General features: G+C 42.7%; 2 protein-coding genes across 2 annotated transcripts; both read right to left on the bottom strand.

Annotated features, from left to right (window-relative positions):
* Positions 1-8,119: 8,119 nt before the first annotated feature.
* On the bottom strand, positions 8,120-14,512 carry cunh5orf15 (chromosome unknown C5orf15 homolog). Its single transcript, XM_076101759.1, has 3 exons — positions 14,375-14,512; positions 10,984-12,182; positions 8,120-9,776 (listed from the first exon to the last, which is right to left on the bottom strand). Exons 1-3 carry the CDS (start codon positions 14,493-14,495, stop codon positions 9,642-9,644), a joined length of 1,455 nt encoding a protein of 484 aa, XP_075957874.1. The 5' UTR covers positions 14,496-14,512; the 3' UTR covers positions 8,120-9,641.
* A 979-nt stretch (positions 14,513-15,491) lies between these two features.
* On the bottom strand, positions 15,492-23,068 carry vdac1 (voltage-dependent anion channel 1). The gene is made up of 9 exons (XM_076102089.1): positions 22,950-23,068; positions 21,462-21,531; positions 19,953-20,002; positions 19,465-19,617; positions 19,301-19,353; positions 18,297-18,524; positions 17,387-17,537; positions 16,702-16,759; positions 15,492-16,588 (listed from the first exon to the last, which is right to left on the bottom strand). The coding sequence occupies exons 2-9, from the start codon at positions 21,526-21,528 to the stop codon at positions 16,497-16,499; spliced, it is 852 nt and encodes a 283-aa protein (XP_075958204.1). The 5' UTR covers positions 21,529-21,531; positions 22,950-23,068; the 3' UTR covers positions 15,492-16,496.
* Between the last annotated feature and the right edge of the window lie 224 nt (positions 23,069-23,292).

The raw sequence follows: 23,292 nt of genomic DNA, 5'->3' as shown, positions 1-23,292 counted from the left end.
TCCACCAGGGGTCTGTGTCCTGTTTGTCTCTTTCTGTCTTTCAGGTTGTTGCTCGTCAGCTGATGGGACACACCTGAGCCTGGTGGGAGTGCCAGGTATAAAGACTCGCCCCCTCTTCTCTGCCTCCTTCTTTGGGTGACACAGCTGCTTATTTGTTTAGTTTAGTTATTTGCTCTTTGAATAAATGTCTATTTATTACTTTTAACTTGTCTTGTCTCCCTTACGTTGCAGCATCTGAGCCAGGTTGTAACAAGCACAAAATCAATGATGTTGCTAATCATTGACATATCAAAGATTGTGGGGGGAAATCCCCCCAGCATTTAGTATACAGAACATAATTAAAGTTGTGTTGTTTTCTCATAATGTCATTGTGTACACAAACTGGCATTTAAAGATGAATGAATAAAAATGAATATATATTTGGTATTATGATCAGAACTGAATTTGGTTCAAAGATTTAAGTTGGTGAAAGTTGAAAATGACATTAATACATTTTATGCTAGACATGTTTGTCCTCTCAGGACATCGGAGCACCTTTTTTAAAGGGTTGCACAACAGTTAAAGGTGCAAAATGTTTGCACAGTGAACATCAATATCTCTCTCTCTCTCTCTCTCTCTCTCTCTCTCTCTCTCTGCCTCACATCACCTTCTTTCTATCTTCCCTCTTGCTCCAGAAAAGCTTTATCCTCTGTACCTTCTGTTCTATTGTGCAGCGACGGTGCCCTCATCAAAGTGAAGCAAAAGGGCGAGAAGAGGGTTCAGCATGCTGTACAAAGAACACACACTGCAACATTGTCAGTGTGTGTGTGGGTGTATGTGTGTGTGTGTGTGTGTGTCTGATACTACCCACCACAATGTCTGATTGAGACTTTTCTTTCCTCAGCCTCATTTATAATATTAATAAGCTTTATGTACACAGAACTATTCTCAACAAATAAACAAACTTGCTGCTGGAAAATATACAATGCAATGAAATACCATAGCAACAACAAATACACACAAAATATACTCAAGTAAACAGCAGCACTGAAAATGGAAAATAACAGCATGTAACACAGAGGTGAAAGTTCAGAAACTGTGCGATTATCATGTTTATTTATGGTCATTACACTTAAAATTGATTTAGCAATGATTTATAGGTATTAAAATCCCTCGGAGCATCTAATCACTTAAGAGATGCGTGTCAGTGTGAGCAATGACTGTCTTGAGTTATGGACGATATTTGCCGTAACAGTTACGGTGACAAATGTTTATTTGAAAGTAGGGTCGATGATTCATGTGCCACTGAGTCACGTTGATGCATCTTTTAATTGATGGGCTGTAACTTTGTACGTCTTGTTTGTTCATTAATTAAGTCCCTTCAAACTGGCCACGTCAGGAAAAAGGTTTGGAGGAGAGGAAAATTATTTGAGGTGGGAAGCTGTGTTATTGTGCGTTTTTATTTAGTTTTGTTCTTCTCGCTGTGGTCCACCATGGACTATTTATTGAGGGTCTTATCTGGGCTATCGGTCAGATGTCAGTCTAATTTGGGTCAATTTACTTGTCAGAGGTGAAATACGATTTAAAAAAAACAGGGATACAATTCTAAAGTGAACTGAAGCAAAGTTGTGTTTGCTCGAAGTAGAAATGTTAACATCTCAATTTAGGAGTAAACGTACGAGCATCGCTGCGTTACTGTCACCGACTGTAGACTAAAGACGCACTGCTACAGAGAAGTCCTTGTAAGCTAATGTGCATGAATTACAGAGAATTAAAGAACTATTCTGCTAATTATCAGAACATGTCAAATCTCAATCGTAAAAATAATTCAACCTCAACAAAAACTCATCTACTGACTCCTTTCTGTCAGAAAACTGGGATCAGTGTTAAAATAAGCCCCCGGGCAAAAATCTCTCATAGCCAGAGGAGAACAAGAGGAGAACGTTTCCTCCAAAGCCGAGAAATACTGTTGAGAGCGAGCCAAATACAGGAGGGCCAATTAATGCAAAGAAGACATACCTAAAAATACACACACATGTACACCCACCAAACCGGCTGCTTATCAGAGGCAGGGAGAGGAAGATCAAAGTAGCAAAGAGACAGAGGCTGTGAGATTGAGACAGAGCTGAGAGGTACGACGCATGATGTGAAGGACAGAGAGAGGAGGAGGAGGAAGAATGCAGGAGAGCAAGAGAGAGGAAGAGAAAGAGACGGGGAGGCAAAATTAGACAGCAATGAAATGCTCAGATCCAAACCGTCTGAGAGGAAGGCAGTCACAGTCAAAAGAGTTAAAAGCAAGAGTCTTCGGAGTCTGGTTTGATGGACAGAATAAGTCCCTCGAGCAGAGAAAAGATACAGAATTTAAAAAAGACGATAAGGGAAAATGTTCAGAGTGCAGCGAGAGGAAAAGGGAGAAGAACAAAGCAGTGTGAGGTAGAATGTGACAAGAACTTTGAAGAAGACTTAAAACAGGCGGCATAATGAGGGATCCGATACGGAGGGAAGAATTGAAAGATCGACGCTTCGTACTGCAGGTTTGAGTCTATCGCTGGAAGGGACAGGTGTTCTTCAAACGTGAAGATATTCAAAACGATTTTTCTTGAAACTGATTTTATTGTGTTGGCTCACTCAGAAGACTTTGTTTTTTTGCTTCAATGAGCCCGGTGTGTGAAAGTCACGACCAGATTCAACCACTAGAGGGCCCCGGGAGCAACGTGAACTCACGGTGCCCTCTGACCTCTTGTTTGGAGATGTCCCTCTACAAGACAAAGCCTCTAAAGTTAGGCCGGCTCAGGGACGGTGCGTCTATCAGAGCTTTCCTGCTGAAAACAGCTGCTGCTGGAAACTAGGTTGATTAGAGCCGAATATTCAAGCCAGAAAACCAAAATAATAAGCTCCATGGTAGAATATTATCTGTGGGATCCTCACAGCAAGTGACACGTGTCTTTGTATTACAGTGTGTCTCGTACATCTCATTTGATGCATTGTTTGAATTAAAAAATAACACGTTTTTTACGATTTATAACTTCATAGAAGGACCGAGGTGTGATGAAGAGAGATGTGATGAAGGACACATACTTATTATACACACCATACATGCATTTCCAAGATGTTTCCCTCTCCTCTCTCTCGTGATACTGTCCTGTATGTGCAGCACAATACATAATTGGAAACTTCTGCTCCATCTAATCTCAACCTCTCTTCCCGTCTTTCTCCGTGGCCCCCCGGTGATGTCTCTGCCTCTCTTGTTGCTGAGGAGCCTCTACCCTCTCCAAAGATGATCGCCCCTCTATTTTCTTCTGAGCGGTGAGACAAAAGCATAAGAGGCTCCACTCAGAGCAGCCGATAAAGAACAAGGGCGGTTAAGCTTTGTCAACACGGGGACACAAAACTCTGAGAGATAAAACAGAATGGAGAAAACATAAAGCCGAGGCCGTGGCTATTATTTGCCGTTCCTGGGAGACTCAGCGCCATGAAACTCAGAGAAATTAAATATAAAAAGGAAGCTGGAAAAGCAACGCGGGTTCACACAGGTAAAGAAGGACAAAGCCACTTTCTGAGAGTATGAAACATCAGCTCACAGCGCCGCCCGGATGAATCCCAGTCCATCCAAGATACAGAAACTCCTGAAGCTTCAATTGTTTCCCCCTTTAAAGGTTGGCGGCCTGAAATCCCACTCCTTAACACCATGCTGTGTTTGCACTTTCTGTGCTACCAAAATAACCCACACTCTGTCCTGGAGTTACTGCTATTCACCCTGCCATTTAAGAGGTATTGTGGCCTCCCGAGGGAGGGAGGTGTAGAGGTGTAGAGGAAAGCCTGTCGGCATGGAGCAGGAGAAGGTTTATAGACACCAGTGTCGGTTTATGTGACACCTCGTTCCCACGTTCATCCACGATTACCCCTCCGCCTCATTTGGAAGTGTTGTGAAAGCTGTGTGGACGGATGAAAGCAGATTGGGTGACATTTGCATAATTTTCTTTTTGCTAACATTAAATATAATTAGGCTGGTCTCCTACAGCATTCATAGCAATACCTAAGCAATATAATGTGTTGTAATTTGTAGATATCCCACGTTATCTTGACGGAGGACATATAAAGACCGCTAAATCACATTTTAACCCGAACGACTATCTATTCCTAAACCTACGTGATTTTGATTTTTAACTGAGTTTCCTGTGAAGACGGAAGATTATTTTGAAAAGACCGTATGCATGTAACGAGAGGAAATTGACACATTTTCTATGTTTTTCTTTGAAAAATGCACAAATAATTTAAATATTACTTTTCGTAGGATATCATACGAAGAGTTGTGTGAGGATATCTTGAATATTTAAAGCGCTAACCGACATATGTAGCATTGAGAAAATAAGTTAGCGAGGGCTAGTTCATTTGTCCGTCCGAAAAATGCAGATAGTCCGACGCTCCCGTCTGAGACACTAATAAAGTCCTCTGCTGAGTTGAAAACTTGGAGTTCTTCTGAGTAAAAACCTGAACACAACATATATCAACATAACTCTCGGGTCCCCTGTTAGACTTCTACTCTGGTAACACTTTGCACTAGGTGCTATAACACAGGATATTGAAAAACTTTAGCAACAGTGTGAGACAAACTTAATTATGAAACAAGTTTTCAGACCCGTGGGGCTAACAGTCTTTCATTATTAGAAGTGTTGTTGGAGCTTTTATCCTTCCAGATTGCTTCCCTTTGTCATGCACCTTGCAAGTGTGATGTTGTGCCAGAACACCGTACGTGTTTTACTAACATAGTCAGAAAAACTTAAAGAGTAACTAAACCCGAAAACTTCTTTGGCTGAAAACCAATATATATGGATGGATTTGGGTCCAAATCTTGACATTTTAGTGCAAAGCATTTAATTATTTGTATAAAGCTAAATGCTAGCATACATATACCAGCCTGTTACTCTTTCAATAAGCTTATGCGTATAGCGCTAATAGCATAAGCTAATTATAAAGGTTAATGGCTATCATGAACGGTCATTTTAAAAAGTCTGGCATGTTAAAGTTACGTTGACAAAGTCCAGCAGATAAAAGCATGTGGTCTTTTTTTGATGTTGTGTAGCTGTAGCATTAAAACAGCTAACTAGCCAGCACACTAAATCAGTATTTAACATCTTGATGCTTCATCCACACACGTCACAGCGTAGGGAAGCACATTGTCATCGCATGATAGAGTCACCAGATTTTGAAATGTGTCGATGGCTAAATATTAAGTCATCAGGACTCTGAATGAAATATCTCACACAACAGACATTCACGCACAGTATCTGGTGAAGGTTGATGTTGAAGAACAACTCTACCGAAAACCCTCTTCTGGAGAAGGACTCGCCTGTTTGAGTCTTCCCCTTGATCTGCACCACTGAGGAGGAAGCTAATGGGCCAGACCACATGATCTGATCACTACAGCATGCGCTTTGATAAGCTCTGACCTTCGACCAACTGTTCCACTGCAATACCTCCAGGTCTCCTGGCGCTCAATATAGTGATGTCTCTGTGAAAAGCCGATACATGCTGAGATGGGGGGGGTCCGAACCAAATCCAGCAGATGCTGAAAATACTGAAATTATTACAGAGAAGCCAAATCGGTCAATATCTGTCAGAATTGGCCTTGATGGATAGTTTCACACAAGGAGCTCGATTGGTCAGAGATGCATTCCAGCTGTGTGAATTATTCCCATGAAGCTATAGCGGTGGTGTTATTCCTGGTTTCCTTGGGAAGAGGTTAGTTATCCATCTTTCTGCTGGAAAGAAAATGTTAAAGCCATCATGAGTTGTTTGGTGAAGCCCATACCTGCCTGCACAGCTACCTGCGCTACTGTTATAATGACGAACACTCTCCAAGGTCGCTTTTTTGCTAGAATTAGTTTGGCTTTTGTAACACCAATTAATTTGAGATGATTTGCAGCAGAGTTAGGTATTTAATTATCTCCTCTACGTGAGTGGGAAAAATACTAAATTAATAATTTATTGAAGCCGCAAAAAAACCATTTGTACTTCTGAATAATTGATGAAATACCGAAAATATAATTTGAGAAATCATTTAATAATCATTTTAATTTGATTGGAATAAATTAGAGGCTCCACCAGGTGTCTAAACAGTTTATTTATAAGTGTTTTAGGTATTTGAGTGTGTGTGTGTGTGTGTGTGTGTGTGTGTGTGTGTGTTAGATTGAAATTAAATACAGCATATTACATCCCTTTTAACACAGAGTTCATACCTGAAGATCTGCCTGTCTGAATACAAATATTGATATTTTATAAGCATTGGTCAAAAAAGAAAAATTATACTTTTTTGTGAGTTTTGCTCTTATTATTTTTTAGGAACCTCACCTGAAGGATCGTGATCACTTGAGACATTTCTTATGAAAGTTAGATCAAAAGGTTCGTTAAGTCTTTTACTAATTGTTTCAATAGTTTTTGTGATAGACTCAACCTAACTTATTTTGGTCTAATTTATGTTCAGTGCAGTTTTCATACAACTTAGAATTTTCTTAAACCTGCAAAAGAATCCAAGATTTTCCTTTTGAAGCTTTTACTGCAAAATCATGCTCAGTGCGAATCCCTCACATCGTTTCCTTGTGAAACATCTTCCCACCACCTCTTGTACCTTCTGAATGGTTTAACGTCAAAATAAAATAATACTCCCCTTTTGCAAAATTGTCCATTGACAAAACGCCCGCTAGCTGGAAGATAATTCTGTTTATGGCGTTCAAAAGTAGAGACTCTTTGTGACAAAACAGGTAATACAAGTGAGAAACTTTGTCTGGGTTTGTATCACTTGTTGGATTGATTCTTTTCTTATGTCATGCTGCAGTTTGAAGAGCAGCAGAATGATTTCCGAGAGATTTGTTGGTTTCTGACCGTGCAATATGTTTCAGTGTAGGTCTGTAGCACATCGGATTAATTCTGCTGCATGAACAGCCTGTGGCAGGCTGGCAGCCATTCATCTTAAGGAGACTAGTCAAAGATATGCGTGTCCGTCTTTCTTTCTCTCGGCTTCCATCTGTCTTGTCACTCTCTGCATGTTTACCAACTTTAAAAAGACACACATGCCACGATAAACTTCTTTTTTTATACTTTTAGCTGTCCAGAAAATCCATCTCTTTGGTTTTGTGTGACATTAAAGATTCACACACAGGCCCAGGTTTTCTCCCTTTGGTGTTTCTGAGAGAGTGCAAGTGGGTTCCACTTCCCACCACACGTTGGTGCAAAGGAAGTATAAATGTGTTTGGCTCAAATTCCCTTTTATCATGCTGACATGTTATTTATTTAAGAAAAGCGGTTGAAACCATTTTTCATTTGCTCAGGCAACAATCCGACGGGGAGTCAGTTCTTGTCTCTCTCACAGTGTGTGTGGTACCGTTCAGTTAGTTAGACACAGAGCAGAGACTCACCGCTTCCCCTCATTAGATATGAGTGTGTGCGTACTGCCTCCTTGTGGTGAAGTCACTTGTTATTCCTTCCAGCAGTCCTGATGTACACCCTTTTCCACAGAGGACATTTGAACACGTCGCAGAAGGAAAGGCACAGGTGTAGCTAATGAAGTTAACAGATGGCTGACTGGGACACTTGATTGTAAAGGAGCCCTCGTTAGTGTCGTCAGCACCACCTGTGTTTTTCATAGTCCAGTCAAAATGCCGGCTGGGAGAAAGGACACAGTGTTCGTCAGTTCATCTTAACTACTTACGCATCAAATAAAAAACATTATCGCAACTCGTCGCTCTGCAGCAGTTGCTTTTTTATGTAGTTTCACCACTAAAGATAAAAAGAGAAACTGCATCTAATGTAGACAGTGTAGTCTTTTGCAGACATAGTATGCATCAACTGCTGCTAAATATAGATGTCTTTAGTATATAAATATATAACTTCTATTTACAGGTTTTCAGCTCGGTCTGCGACTGCTGTAATTAAATTATACAACCTGTGAGCCCATTAGGATCACAGGAGATCAAAGTAACCGTCTAGTCAGTGATGCCAACACAGTTAAGCTGAGAATTTACTGCATGAAAGAGCCCGATAACAGAAGGCTGTGTGATGTAAAACACTCTTCATCCGACTCAGAAGAAGAGTACCATAGATGAATCACTAGAGTGGGTCAAACATGAAGGCAACAAAAATATAACAGGTAAGACTGTACACAATTTGTGCTTTATTGACAAAAAAAAAAGATTGTACAGTTTTCAACTGTTGATTGCAAGAGCAGTGTTGATCCACCATCTTTACGTAAAGCTCCTCCTCTCATACTCTAATATGACTGAACATCACAGTGCAAATCCCATCATCAAACTAACCACTGGAACTTCTATAGATGGACAAGACAAACAACTGGCAGAAGGCGACGAGAGATTAATAACAAAATATGCGGATTCATGTGGCTGTTACGGCATTTCAATTGAAGGCATGAGACGGCGACGGACAGAAACACGTGAGGCTGTGATGACTAGGAAGCGGTCTGTTCTTCGTGTTTGTGGTCAGGCCACACAGAGCGTGTAAGATTTCTGATTAACAGATATAAGTCCACCAAACTGACAGGAAGTAGCTACAAATGAAAAGTTGTGTCTGAGCATGAGGGAACCACAAGGAAGACCATAAGGGATTAATAGAGACTTCACCGAAGTCATAAAAAACAGGACTTCTGCATAGCAAAATCTGGGGCTGGGGGGGGGGGGGGGGGGTAGAAGTACAAGCGGTACCGTAGACGAGTAAAATATAAACCGATGAACACGGGGGAAGACTTCTCCCACATTGTATTAGTACATTCTAACCTGAACAGTGTTCAGTGCCTGTCTTCATTTAAATGGCTTCAGCCCATGGAGCCTCCTTAACTGTATGTGCAGCTTAACTTCCCCACATGTAACAGACTTCACTTCCCTCATAGAAGGTCAAATCTAAATGAAAAAGGCTTTTATACACTTGTTGCAAAGGTGCGACAGGAAGCAGTTAAACAGGTGAAAAAGTCATTTGAACTGCATTTTATGTGATTTCTTTCTTTGTGAGATAAAACAAATGAAACACAGGTATATTTTGAACTGCTGCATTTAAATACATTTTCCCAATGTTTAGTTTTTTGTCATTTTACAGTACTTCACTTCTTACTGTATAAGATCGATGACAAATGGACCATTTCCACATGAGCGCTGGAGAGTTGTTGGGAATGACTGCATATATATGCATCAGATCCTGCAGGATTACTAGCTTTGTTTGTATACAAACGTATGCATGACAACAAGTGCTTTGAAAAGAAAATGCTTTGTGTGTTAATTCATATCTTGGCTAACTGCTGGGAGAGAAACCTAGAACTAATCTTGGGGTAAATAATGAACTGTAATAATTAAGCACTATATTTTGACCCATTAGCAAGACTAAAACACTCTCAAAAAAGACAAATATAAAGACCCCGAATAAACCAAAATATGAAATCCCAAGAAGTCAAATAATATAACAAATAAGAAAAACAGATAAAGTAAAAATCTCTCTATGCAGACAACAGAAAAGTCTCGAATAAACAGAATTCTATCCCGAAGACATAAGTCTCAGAAAGCATCAGTGAGGCTCCGGGACAAAGCGCAGCGTCTCAACAACAGGACTGGCCGAACACAAAGGCCAGCTGGCTCTGAGCAGGTCTGTGCAGGTCTGGTTCATCAGAACACGTAGTCCCGGGTCATCTTGAGGGACGGCATGGCCTCGTCCACGTTCTGGTCCAGGCGGTGATACTCCACGGTGTTGCGGGAACACAGACCGTCCTTCCAGCGCCGGCTCTGAGCCAGGAGGAAGATCTGAGGAAGACGAGACATGCAGAATAGAGATCAAATTAATCCGATAGATGTACAAGTGCTGATCAAGTGAAACTGTTTCTGGACAGGCTAGCAGAAAAAGATGAAAGACTACATGATTGGAATCCTTACTTTAGCTGTAAAATCCATATTAACACGGGGTCAGCATAATGTAGAATATGAAACCCGTCTCTACTGATTTGACAGAGAGAACTTCCTCTAGGATGAAGCAAAGATGTCACACTGTTGTGCTACATACGAGCACATATTCCACAATATGTGACGCTTTGTTTGTAACTAGTTAAAGAATGCAGTGCTGAGATCTGAGGATATCGACCGTTTTTGTTACACTGTAAAGATCTCTAACTTTTCTATTACATAAACATTTAGATGAAATCATGCAGGTTCACGAGAAAGTCCTCTCAACTCTACACGGCTCAGGCAAATCCTCATTGTTTCACTCCAAAATGTAGAGTTTTGTACATTTAAAAAGCTGCGAGAGGTGGAACGATTGATTGACTAGTTGTCAACCATTAATCAGCACTTATTTGGGTAATTAATTCATCGGTTTGAGTAACAGTCAAAATACTATGATTACAGCTTCTTAAATGTAGATATCTTGGGGTTCCTTTACTCCACTCTGGACTAAAAAGAGACATTTGAGGATGCCATTTTGGGGAACACTGACTGACATTTTACAGATTAAACAATCGATCCATTTAAAAAAAGATTAATCAACAATGAAAAAAATGGTTAGTTTGCAGCCCTACATGAAGGTATATATTTCAGACACTGATTTTGCATTCAAAGTGTAATTCAAATACATTACTGTGTCTGAACAGGTTACAGATTTCGTGAATTTTTACCCCAAACAAAGTACAGCATGCAGTGTTTTACAGGACTGTGTGATGGTTCTTTATTTTTTTATCCATTAACCTGATTCTTCATCTAGTACATGGACCAAAGGTGAAATCTCAGGCTCTGGATGTAAGAATGCCTAATTCTCTTTCAAAAACAATTGAACTTATAACAATATATAATAAAAGACAACCAGCAAAACCTCAGATTTAAGAAGTTCTTGTCAAAACTGTTGGCAGCAGATGGTAACGGCTGAAGTACCATCAGCCCCGTGCAAACCAGACTCATGCTGCATCATCATCATCATCATCTCTGGCCTCTTACATCCTGAGCAGTTCATGCAGACACTCACCTTCCTCTTGTTGTGATAGGTGATGTAAACAATGGCCACCAGGAAAGCCAGGATGACCAGTTGGAAGAAGAAGTGGGAGTCCTCATCCTCCGTGTTGTAGCTGTCCGCTCCCTTGTAACGGGTGTCCTCCATCCCATTCGGCTGCAGCCTGCTCACACTCTGGTCTTTGACGTCGACGTCGTCTTCGTCGTTGTTGTTTTCAAAGATGTCGTTGTCCTCGTAGGCAGTGTCATCGGCGTTGGCGTCGTCGTCATCATCTGTGTAATCATCCAGACTGATGTGAGGTGAAGGTCCACTGTGAGTCTGCCCATGTGGATCATTGTCCTGCCCTGTGGATGGGTTCAGAACGGTGGAGGGTTTGGACTCATATTCCTCTGTCTCCTCTGTTACAGGTCTGGATGGTTCAGGGACTTTGAAAGGGGTGGCGGGAACTTCTGGACTAGAAGCTGGGGGGGCTTCAGGAGCATCTTTTGTCACAACCTTGTCTGAGATCGCAGCAGCCTTGTCTGAGATCGCAGCAGCCTTGTCTGGGACCGCAGCAGCCTTGTCTGGGACCGCAGCAGCCTTGTCTGGGACCGCAGCAGCCTTGTCTGGGACCGCAGAAGCCTTGTCTGGGACCGCAGAAGCCTTGTCTGGGACCGCAGCAGCCTTGTCTGGGACCGCAGAAGCCTTGTCTGGGACCGCAGAAGCCTTGTCTGGGACCGCAGAAGCCTTGTCTGGGACCGCAGAAGCCTTGTCTGGGTCCGCAGAAGCCTTGTCTGGGACCGCAGAAGCCTTGTCTGGGTCCGCAGCAGCCTTGTCTGGGTCCGCAGCAGCCTTGTCTGGGTCCGCAGCAGCCTTGTCTGGGACCGCAGCAGCTTTGTCTGGGACCGCAGCAGCCTTGCCTGCGTCCTCAACTGCTATTGCGTCCCCATTTTTGATGGGTCCTTGCTGCATTGTCTTATCAGAGGAGTCAATGACGATGGCTGGATTTGTTTTATCGAGCACTTCAGACGTTTTTGGTCCAGTGGCTGTTCCGGGGATGTCTGAAGGAGCCTGTGCGTCAGAGGAGTCATCGCCAGCAGATGTCGCAGGCTTCTTGGGATCTGTTATAGTTGTTGAAATCTGCTGAGCTGGCAGAGGCTGTGTGTCATCTGCTTTCTTGTTTGCAGTGGTAACATTTTGAGATGTGATTCCCCCTCGATTCTCCTGGATTGGTGCTGTCAGGTGAGAGGGAAAAACAATGCAAGACAATATATATTATTAGGTTGATGAAACACTCCTGAAAACACTTCAAAATAACAATTTGAAACATTTGCATGTAAACAAAATATGTATTTTCAATCAGGGAGGGGTTCTTTACTTTCTAAGCCTACCTGCTAATATAATATATAATGTGCAATGAGTCCAAATTCAATCTGAATTTTAAGTTTCACCCCATCTCAAGAACAACACTTTCATCTAAAGTGACGTACTGACATTACAGGTAATTAATGTTCTTCAACTTACAACTGAAAGGAGTCTGTAGTACAACCACACCATGTGAACCTCCTACTAAGAGGCAGTTCATCCTCCAGCTGCCACAGAAAAACTGGAAAGTTGACTTTGATTTGTAGTAAACAGCAGCTTGTTTTGAGTGTAATAACATGCAAACTTGCCCCAACGTCATGACCAACTTCTCTCCTTTAAAACACAAAAAAACATTACATTTCCGTCTCAAAATTAAAAGAAGTACTTTAGATTTATTTAAGAACCCCGACAGTTTCTTACTGCACCTTTAAATGAGAGCTGAACTTGTGCATCTGGCCTGCATTGCTGAATCAATGAAACCATTTAACCAACAAGTGTGTGAACATTATTTCCATCCTGTGTGACTAAGGAGGCGTTGCTTAGGAAAGGACGGGAGGAGAACACTTGGGACTTGAAGCACGGGGTAAGACGTCCCCAAGAGAAGAAAGGAACTATTCATACACATGGGCCACGGCCAGCATAAATAACCACGTCACAGGAGATCTTTGTGGCAGCGACTGATAGAGGCAAAACAGCATGTAGGAAAGTCAGCCTTTAAGACTTAACAAAAGTCTTATTATTTAAGTATTCTTATATTTCCCAAAAATAAATAAATCACACATCTCGTCCATAAGTACTTGGGGATCTTCCTCCACTCTTGGATTAGCTTTATTCACATTAATCCCACATGATGCATGGGATGATGCCCAAGAGTTAGAGATAAGTACAGCACATTAATGATGTGTCACGATCTGATTTCATGAGTCAATAGAGTTCATGCAACTTACAATACTTCAAAGCGGAGGACACGTTAAGCCAATAAATGTTGCAATCGGATACAGATGTGAATTCGAGGCCCACAAAGTAAAAATGAAACAAAGCGCGTCATTTGTAATGTCAGATGTCAGATGTCAAGACTTGCGTGACAAATTCTAGAGAAAACAGTCCATTCATAGACATTTCTTTGCTCCTAACAGTCTATATGTCCGTGTGGATGTTTGTTGCACCAGTGCATCTTTATCACAATAATACATGTAGAGATGATTTGTTTGAGTGAATATGGCGATGACGATGGCGTGGCAACGTCATAACGTGAAAAGGAAATGGGCCAAACCCAGCAAACACAATACTGCAACAATGAAGCAACCGACACACGGTCTTCATTTAAAAATTGTAAAGAACACGGGCAAGGATATCAACACCACTTATCTCAACAGATTTCAACCAACAAACTACACACAGTCAAAGTCCGCTTATGCAACACAGAACTTGCCATTGAGAGCAATTTCACAGCCTTTGCTGTGGTCCCAGTTCATTGATGGTAAACTTCAAAAGGTTTTTTTGAGCTGACAAAAGGAAGGTTAATTAACAGCTCAGATATATGACAAGGACATCTGGACCATGTCACTGTCTGTCCACCACAAATCACTGCTCCTAAAGGAGTCACCCGAGGGGTATCACAAAGTAGACCCTTTAACTACAATGACATTTGTCTCACAGTTATCATAGAACAGACATTTACAGAGTTAACTGCTCGATATACACGCTACATTACATCCAATAAAAGGTCACGAGCTTGAACTTTGTTGTGAAACATCACTTCCTGTTTGCTGGTTTCCGAGTTGTTTTTTATGGCCAAACATTGCCAAACATCACGCCACTGCGTAGTCATATTTAAAACCTCAAAATCACTCTATTTAGTAAATTACTCTGTTTAACTGTATTATAATAGTTTGATAATGACTCAGAATAAATGTACTATTTTAAGACTCTTCCGCCATCGTCCCTCTCGTCTGACACCGTGGTTGCTAAGCTAGCTAGCTATCTGACACTGGCTAGCTAACTAGCAGTGCTGTTGGTTTCCTTAAATAAACAAACATACGGGTACTTCAGTATAACATACCTTCCGTCGTGGTATTTAACGGAGCTGACAGGCAGCCGCTGGTTAACATTTGGATGCAAATAATCAGCGAAAGAGCGCAAATATGTCTCTTGTTTCGCACCATCTTCCTGCACGTCGCCATGTTGTTTGCGTGAGTAACTGAAGGGGCGTGGTTTCCACATGGCCACATAGGAGGATGCGCGTGAGGTCGATGACAAACTGGATGCGCGTGAGTCGATGACAAAGTGGGTGCATGTGGTCTGAGTCTGTTGCAATTAGTGACAGTTGCTTGTAACGTTGTGTCCTCCAAATAGATAAATCTTTGTCTAAATGTCTTAATATTGACATTTATATAATTGTTTTCGTGACACTGTCTTTGCTCCTCATTGTTTTGGATTAACAATGAGGACGTTAAACGTTGTTGTTCCACCATAAAATGATTTATTCAACGATGTATGTGTTGCACTCTGAGGGGCCGGTCTCTGAGCTGGACACTGGTGTAAGGTGACCTCGACGTCTTCAAGACCAAGCAGCTTGTCACGGATTTTTACACACACACACACACACGCACGCACACGCACCATTTCACGGCAGCCATTTTGACATAGTGTTGCAGGGTAAGCACAGGTGTAATTAATAACTGATTAAGGCCCTGGTATTGTGCATGCTGGCCCGCTGGAATGGCTGTGACTAAATACAACAGGGCCATAATTAATTTGATCAGTTACACCTGAGACATGTCAACATGGCCTTCAACCTGCAGATACAGGTCACTCCCATTGAAGAGTGAGAGAGCCATGTCAAGCTTTGTGCCTTCCTCCATCAGACTCATTAATGCAGGAGCTCACCTGGGTGCCTGACCCGATTTATTATTTACTAATGGACATTTTTAAGCTCACTTAATCCCACAGGCAGACATCTTTAACTGTTCAAGCTGCACTTGTCCTCTTTTGTATGTAAATTGTACGGCTATTTGTTGTCTCCTGCCTTAAAACGCTTTTTAAATTGTCTTCAGCTGTTGCAAATGGCCGTCTTATTTGATCAAAAGCATTTTCACAGAACTTTAAATAAACATGGGTCGAAATGAGTCCTCACAAGATGCAAGACATTATGTGACAAAAGAGCATAAACAATCAAACTGGTTCAAGATGTTCTTTATTCAAGGAACGACAATACTGTCGAATACACTAAGCATGATTTCCATAACCAGTTGTGGAAGACTACCATTTCCTGTCCACTGTAATCATAATCTTCATCCTCCCTTAGAGAAGTTCTGTAACTCGTATCCAGAGGAGTGTAACTGTGTGCACGATAGGTCTCCCTCCCTTTGCTCGACCAGGAACAACCGACGGGTCTTTGCCTTTGTAAGACTTCACAGGTGGATTAAACTATGCAAGTCTATCAATAAAATAATTTTTACTATATGTAACAAAAGACATTTTTCACACCAAATGCACAGACACAAAGAAATAAACAAGTGAGACGAAAAACACACAATGTCCATATTGGGGTTTAGTGTCTTTGAGCTAATGACAGCTGCTAACATCAGGGACAACTAACCCTTCCCACTGAATAATATATCAAGACAGACGTAAGAGCTCTCCAGTGCAGGAGTGAGAAAATGAAACGGTTGTATCACCGCTACCACTGCTGAGCAAGGAGTGCTTAAACGGTGCTTTGCAACAGCACCATCTGGTGGTGTAACTACTCAACTCCATGCTAACAGCCCTTTCCCTTGTCATCTGCATTGGAAAGCAGAGACTCTCAAATTAAAGCATCGTGTACGATTGTAGTGAAAAGACAAAATAGTGAGGCAAACATGATTGCACTCAACGCTACTTTTTCCCCCTTGCAAGCTATTCAAGATAAAACTTTCTGTTAATCGAGTTGTAGTTTTGTTCAGAACTCAGCTCTGTTTGAAAATATGATGATTCCCTTAAAGTGGTCCTTTGAAAAAAGTGGTGGATCGTTGCAAGAACGACTTGACCTGCTTTCTGTCTTGGCTCCAGCTGTAGCATGTCTAGGGGACTCTGGGGGGGGGGGGGGGGGTTCGTGAGGGCTAGCTAATCAATTAAGGATTTGGAATTTTAGGTGGGGAATGCGTGTGTGCTGGGAGGACTGGAAGGACGGCGGCCTCGTCCTCCTACGCCTGGAACTCGAGGCCGAGGCCGAGCTTGTGGCCGCCGGCGTTGATGTTCTTGCCATCGAGGAGAGCAGAGAGTGTCAGCTTGATGCCTGCGGAGACAAACACACACCAGGTGAATTAGTGTCTTAATAAATAGATACATGTTGAGATATTGTGGTCTTGTGGTGCATGTTTTTGCCCGTTTTAAGCAGAGCGCACTCACCTGGCTTCAGAGTCTGAGTGTAGCCCAGGCCCACCAGGCTGGAGTTGTTCACCTTGGCCTGTGTGAGATGAGAACCGCAGATGAAAATCATACAAAGAACACATATCACTAACAGATGAATGGACCATGCCGATGCGGGGCAATGCATTGCCTTCTCCGGGGTTAAATGTTAACAAAATCTAAACTTTTAAAAAGTGCTAAAACTATAAACTGTACCACTTCAGAGTGTCACGTTGGCCGTGTTATTAACATGTTATTAATAGTCGTTGAAATACGTGTAATTACACTAACAAACTACCATTCACACTAATTGGCTCTGCTGTGAGTGGGATTTAAGGACTAATGTGATTGGCATCAGCCTGGGCCTTTCTGTAGACTCGATGAGGCTTCTCTTAACTAAATGAGATGTAATCACAACATGGATTTGCATCCATCCTTCCACGTTGGTCATGCAGAGAAGATTGTGAACGGACTGATTGGAGCAACGTGACTAGTTGTGGTGCATATTGTCAAAGCCTCTCTGGTCAACGAAAGGTTAAGAATCTGATGCTGCATTATGAATTCCTTGTAGAAGAAGTTTAAAAATGGACAATTCTGAATAGGGATCAATAAAGGGACATCGTCATCGTACAACACGTGACTATACCACTACTACTACTACTACTACAGGTTACACACTACTCACAGAGAAGGACGCGTCAGGATCAATCTGATACTTGGCAGCGATGCCAAAGCGGGTGTTGCTGTTTCCGGCAGTCCAGGCCAGGTTGACGGCCGTCTCCAGCTGGTCGTTCACCTTCTGGTAGATGGAGCCACCGAACTCGGTGCCATCATTTCTGAGGGAAAAATAGCAGATCAGAATATATGTAAATGCAACGCAAAAGGATTCCCTAGAGGTGATATTTTCTCCCTCAAACGAATAAGTTATAGTTTTGTGTTTTGTAAATAAAGAATACCTTAGTTGTTGTTATGCATGTGTGTTAAAGAGCTCCTCAGATGGGCACACGGTCAGTGATGTAAAGCCTACAGTATACTTTGTCTGACCTCACATAACCACATCAGCTGTACACTGAACCAGACAGGCTCGGCCAGGAGCACAGCAGGAAACAGGACAAACTCGGTGCCCCGTCTCTCCGACGCTACCTCACTCTGCCTTTTCACTGAGGCCCTGTCTGTCTGCCAACCACTCACTCACTCACTCACTCACTCACTCCGTCTCACTGGCATTACAGTAAATCCCATCACCTGGGTGTAAAAATAAGTTTGGGTGCCCCGGCACACAGCCAAGTGGGCGACAAGTTAGTCAGCCAGACAAGGACAAGAAAAACCGAAGGCCTCTGTCCAGCCACGGTCAGCCATCTGGAATCAGTAGTTTCACTTACAGTTAAAGCTTTAAGCCCATGACTTAAGTTCAAGTACCGCAGGACAGAAACCCTAACCCAATATCAGAGTGTATAGTTACATAAATAGTTGGCTCAGTTTCAAACTCAAGGTTTAAAGGCACCGTGGTCGTTCGAAAGTGCATTAGAAACGCATTGTGTGTGGTACAATGGAAGGATGCATTTATGACCATCTGCTGCTTTGTGTAGTCTTACACATTCGTATGGAGCTGAAACTCGTCCGTCTTGAATCCAACTGCAAAGTTGCTCTGGGTGACCCGGTTCCTTCCGGCCTCGAAGGTCATCTGGTAGCCGGCCAGCCAGCCCTCGTAGCCCACCACGCCTGCGCCGTGGATGGCCGTACCGTTGATGTCGTAATTGACGTCACAGCCGAGGTTGATGTGGTCGCACTTGTAGCCCGTCTTGACCTTGCCGCTCTTCTTGCTGGCAGGAAAGTCCAGGAGAGAGAAAAGGATGTTAACGTCAGAGGACAAGGTTCCCCAGAGCGAGAAACATCACACAGCTGTGACAAAGAAATAAAAACTCAAGTAGTGAAGTATATCAGAGCTACAGACTGCAACCCTTTAGTCACGCATACTTACAGACATTGTTAGAGGCACTTCAACAGGCACCGTTACTGATACCGTTAGCATTACAAATCAACTGGCGAGCTAGCTCATGTTAGCTATTCGGCAATTGTGCAAATACTGTAGCTCATGCGTTATTTTTCATCCCAAAGAGTGTTACACTAGTGCCTTCCTACTGTGCTGTGATTGGCAAGTACTTGTTGCCTTGAGTTCGGCTCATTTCCTCTAACAGGTGTTGCATGAAATCATGGCGGAATTAGCAAGCTAGCCAGCTAACTAGCCAGCCACTCACTTTTGTCGCAGTGAAGGAAAGTACATTGCTATCGCCAGATAATCCACCAATCACAGCACAGTAAGGCTGGACTAGGCAGCGAAATAGCTCGGATTTAAACACACCCATGTTACTGTTACTGTATGTTTGCTAAATATTGTTTGTGTGTATTCTAGTTTTGCTGAATTGCCAGTAGAAATGCAACGTATTTGAAATGGCCACGTAGCTTTTGATGAATTGTTTAAACCCATTTACTGAAGCTCCAGTAGCACATGAAGGAAGGCTCGACTTCATTCCACTGAACTCTTGATTTGTCACTGAAATTAACTCAATCGTCCTTTTTCTCATTGAGCTCTTCTTACCCGGTGTTTGGTGAGAAGGAGGAATCGAACGTCAGCTTCAGCCCCTTAGCCAACTGTGGAATAGACAAGCAAGACATAACAGAATAAATAAACTTCAGTTGATGCCACTCAAAGCTGTATTTTGTATCCATACTTCTTTGCCCCCCCAACAGCGCATCACCAACCTGGTCTTCAATGGTGATCTCGGTCCCCAGGGTGTTGTCGGTGTTCCACTTCTCCGTGAAGGTCAGTCCGTGCTCCGCCCACTTGTACTTGGTCTCCAGGGATCCGGCCACCTTGCTGGTCTCAGTGTTGGCAGAGCCCGTGCTGGTGAACTCCTGCAGATGGTGTTATTAGAGTCAGACTGACAGGTCACACAGCCAGGTACATAACCACGTTAACATCATTGTACTGTTGATGTCTTGCACCGTAATATATAGGGTTGTAGACATTGACGTAGTACTGATCTCACCCTGGAACAGAAACTCTATCCAAACTACTGAGGGAACATTAACAAGGTGAAGAAATCTATTTGACTTTCAGTAAACTTTAAGTGTCCTGGCGATGGTTAGGAGATCAGATAGCCAGACACCTAATGATCAGCCAGGAGCCTCTTAAGCTATGATAGGACAGCTGCAGTCTGATAATCTGATAATGACTGCCGACGACTTACCAGTCCATTCTCAGACTTTGTTTTCAAGTCCAGCTTGATGACCCCAAAGCCTGAAACAGACAATATTGAACATGAGTCTTAAGCATGCAAAATCATCTTCTAATTCTGTTAATAGACATTTAAAGAATCCCTTTAGATATTTCCAAACCCTTCAAATCAAGTCATTGATTAGTGTCAGTGAAATAGCCGTTCATCAGCCTCCAGAGTGCATTTAAAGTTATTTACATGCCACTGACTGAAAGTGGGTATTGATTTGACGTAGATTCTGCAAGCGCATTAGTGCCGTCGGTTATGAATAGTAGCTAGAAGGCTGGTTAAACAGATCCTGGCCTTACCCAGCATAACAGCCATCAGTTGATTTAACCAACCGCACTTCACACGACCCAGAGATCGCCATGTTCATGTACTGTCTGGCCTCGTACATATCCAGCTTCCCCCTCACTAAATCCTCAACTAATTCACTGTCCATCCTCATGCAAAGCCGAGACTTGTTCTGTGAAGGTGATGGACTCAATTTGTTCCATGTGAGCACCGCAAGCCTGCAGTGAAACTCACAGGGATGAATTACTGTCACTGCCCAAGCTTGCGGTGAATCAACAACCCGGGAGTTCCCGAGATATTAACTGGGCGTCAGTCAGTCACCCTTGGAGCACAGCTGTGTGTACTGTACGCACAAAACACGCCCACATCCTCTAACTCCTCTCCATGTTAGCTATCAACAGAGCAGTAACTGGTTTGAGTCGTTTGGGCATTGTGCCCGAGAGGAAGCGTTGCATCGAATCTTGCAAGAAATCTCCTTGATTACTACACAGCACAATACAGGAAGAAATACTGTTCTTCTAGTGTAAAGAGTGATGTGGAAATAAAACTAGCAACAAGTTTGACCATTGCTTATCTGCTTTCCAGAAAACTTTAAATGTAGAAGCGATAAAAAGCCTCCCGTTTTATATGTTTTAATTATTTACAGATTAGCACTAACAAGGTAACAGTACGCCACTACACTACAGGCTACCAATGGTCTCCATATCCTTCATGGAGCTTCATAGAGCTCAGTGTTTTACCATGATTTTGCAATCTGACAATAACATGTTTCAAAACTCGAAAACTTTCACGTCACAGGTAGTAGTACTGTACAAACTGGGAAAATAGTATATAATATATAATGACTCTGGAGGAGCTTTGTCAAGTCTTTAAAGCACACGAGTACAGACTATATGCTGCTCGCTGTGTTAAAAAGTGGCTTCAACTTAGAATTTGATACATAGATTAAACTCTATTAAAGTATGTAAAAGCTGAAGTATTTTATAATGCATTAAATATATAGAGAATGGCCACTTTCTGCTCTCCTGTTAAATGTGTGAATCTCAGAATCATCTTCATACGATCGTTATTATCGTAGGCCTCACATCATAGCAGTATTCTACTGTGATTGAACCCCTTCTCCCTCCATACGATACTGCTGTACAAGTCGGTGAAATAAGCGAGTGCGGTTGGCTGCGCGGTGCTCACCGTATCCTTTGGTAAAAACATCCCGGGCAGACTTTCCAAGGTCAATGTAGGTGGGAGGTACGGCCATGATCTGCAAAGAGAAGCAGGAACGATCAAGGCTCTGACTGAACACATGGCAGAGAACTAAACAACACAACGGTCTCTGGCTGTCCTCCCGCTGTGTTACACCTTAAAGACAGACAGAAAACCAGTCACAGCGGAGGGGAAAGACACAGTAAGCAAACTGACAGATCAGATGTGAAGTGCTGCTGAAAGAGGAAGGCGGGCCGCTGGAGAGACTGGAGGTCAATGATGGATATGAAAAGGTACAAGTCTGATGAAGTTATTGGCTTACACACACACGCACACACACACACACACTTGTCAGCATAGAGGCCAGCTTGTACGCAGGTGTCACATTTTGGCGTAAGTTAATGTAATTTAACATATTTAGACATTGTTTCAAAGTGGAAAAAGCCAAGTTCAGAAAGGACAATGGGAGCCACAGACGGAGGCACAAAGCGGACTGTTTGCTCACCCTCTGGACTGACGCTCATGTACAGTGTGTGTGAACCTCTTTGTCCTCATTTAATTTCCCTGACCAGCCTGTTGTGAGCTACACCAATGAGCTAAGGCGTGTTCTACCTCAAAGTGTCACTCTGCAACAGCTCCACCCTTTGTGCTCCAGTTGTGACATGTCGAACACATCTACTGCATTGCATCATTGTGCACGTTTGGGCCCCAGATGTTTCTCTGCACCCACTATGTCCTCCTCAAAATGTAGGCCTCCTAAAAAAAGCCAGTGCAACATCAGCTCTGACACAACGCACGAGGTCCAGGTCCAGGTCTCCCCCCCCCCTGAATCTGGTCCTCAGGGACAGGAAGTGGACTAATGCCAACACACCCCACTTATGGCTTTCACACATGGCTCCATGCAGAAATGTCAGAGCCTGTAGAGGACGTTGGACTAGGACGCCACCTGTATATATGACAGCCTGCAAAGTCTCGTTACTGAGGTGTACTGGGCTAAAACCTTAATGACTCTAGGTTGAAGAAATCTGTCTTTAAGCAGCAATCACACATAACTTTACAAAAGAAAAGAGGGCACAAATCACATAGCATGAGGCTAGCATTTAAGTTTCACACATCTCTGCCCTTCAGCACCACTTTAGCTGTAACGTTAGTTTTGTTTGTGAAAATAAAAAAACTATTCTCTCTCTCTCTAAATTAGAGTGAATTACAGCAGCGAGCACTTGACTCGGACAAAGAGGTTATAAGAGGCAGCCTCTCCCTGCCCTCGCCTGTGCTAACAGATTAGCACTAGCTAGCTATCAAGGTGGACAGGGGACAAGCTAGCAGCAGGCCTAGCATCGCTCGCTCTCTCTGCACGCAGAGCTGCATCCGACTCCTGGTAGAAACATATGGTATCGCCGGCTGATAGCAATGACAGTGCAGTAAACACATAACTTCAGCTGTGTTGCGTTTCAATATTAAGACACATAACGTTACCTCTGTGTGTTCCTGTCCTGGTCGAGAAGGGGCTTGTCAAACTGCACAAAGGGAGGAGAGAGGAGAGAGGTGGTGCGGCGTGACGCGACGTACGTTACGTGACGTTACAAGTCACGCAAGCAGCCGAGGAGGCCGCCTGTCATCGTCAAAGATACAACATTCGATTCAAACAGCAAGATGGTTCACACCACATTTCAGCATTTCAGTACTATTCCTATTAATTCCTAATAATTATTATTGTGCTACACTGATTTAGTATTATTTAGTATCTTTTTTGTGACCTTTTCCATATGAAAATGATAATCCAATATTAGAATAAATAAAACGAGTCATTCTGCATTGT

The sequence above is a fragment of the Anarhichas minor genome, unplaced genomic scaffold, assembly GCF_050575085.1.
Source record: "Anarhichas minor isolate MPS153535 unplaced genomic scaffold, ASM5057508v1 ptg000027l, whole genome shotgun sequence".
Lineage (NCBI taxonomy): Eukaryota > Metazoa > Chordata > Actinopteri > Perciformes > Anarhichadidae > Anarhichas > Anarhichas minor.
The sequence above is the reverse complement of the archived record's forward strand: the minus strand, read 5'-3'. Positions and strand labels throughout refer to the sequence as shown.

Coding starts and splice junctions, on each gene's coding strand:
- vdac1 (XM_076102089.1), bottom strand. CDS start 21,528: ATGGCCGTACCTCCCACCTACATTGACCTTGGAAAGTCTGCCCGGGAT. Junction 19,618..19,952: donor CAAAGTCTGAGAATGGACTG/GTAAGTCGTCGG, acceptor CACCATCTGCAG/GAGTTCACCAGCACGGGCTC. Junction 18,525..19,300: donor TCCTTCTCACCAAACACCGG/GTAAGAAGAGCT, acceptor CTTTCCTGCCAG/CAAGAAGAGCGGCAAGGTCA.
- cunh5orf15 (XM_076101759.1), bottom strand. CDS start 14,495: ATGGCGACGTGCAGGAAGATGGTGCGAAACAAGAGACATATTTGCGCT. Junction 12,183..14,374: donor GTTAAATACCACGACGGAAG/GTATGTTATACT, acceptor CTCACCTGACAG/CACCAATCCAGGAGAATCGA. Junction 9,777..10,983: donor CCTATCACAACAAGAGGAAG/GTGAGTGTCTGC, acceptor CGTCTTCCTCAG/ATCTTCCTCCTGGCTCAGAG.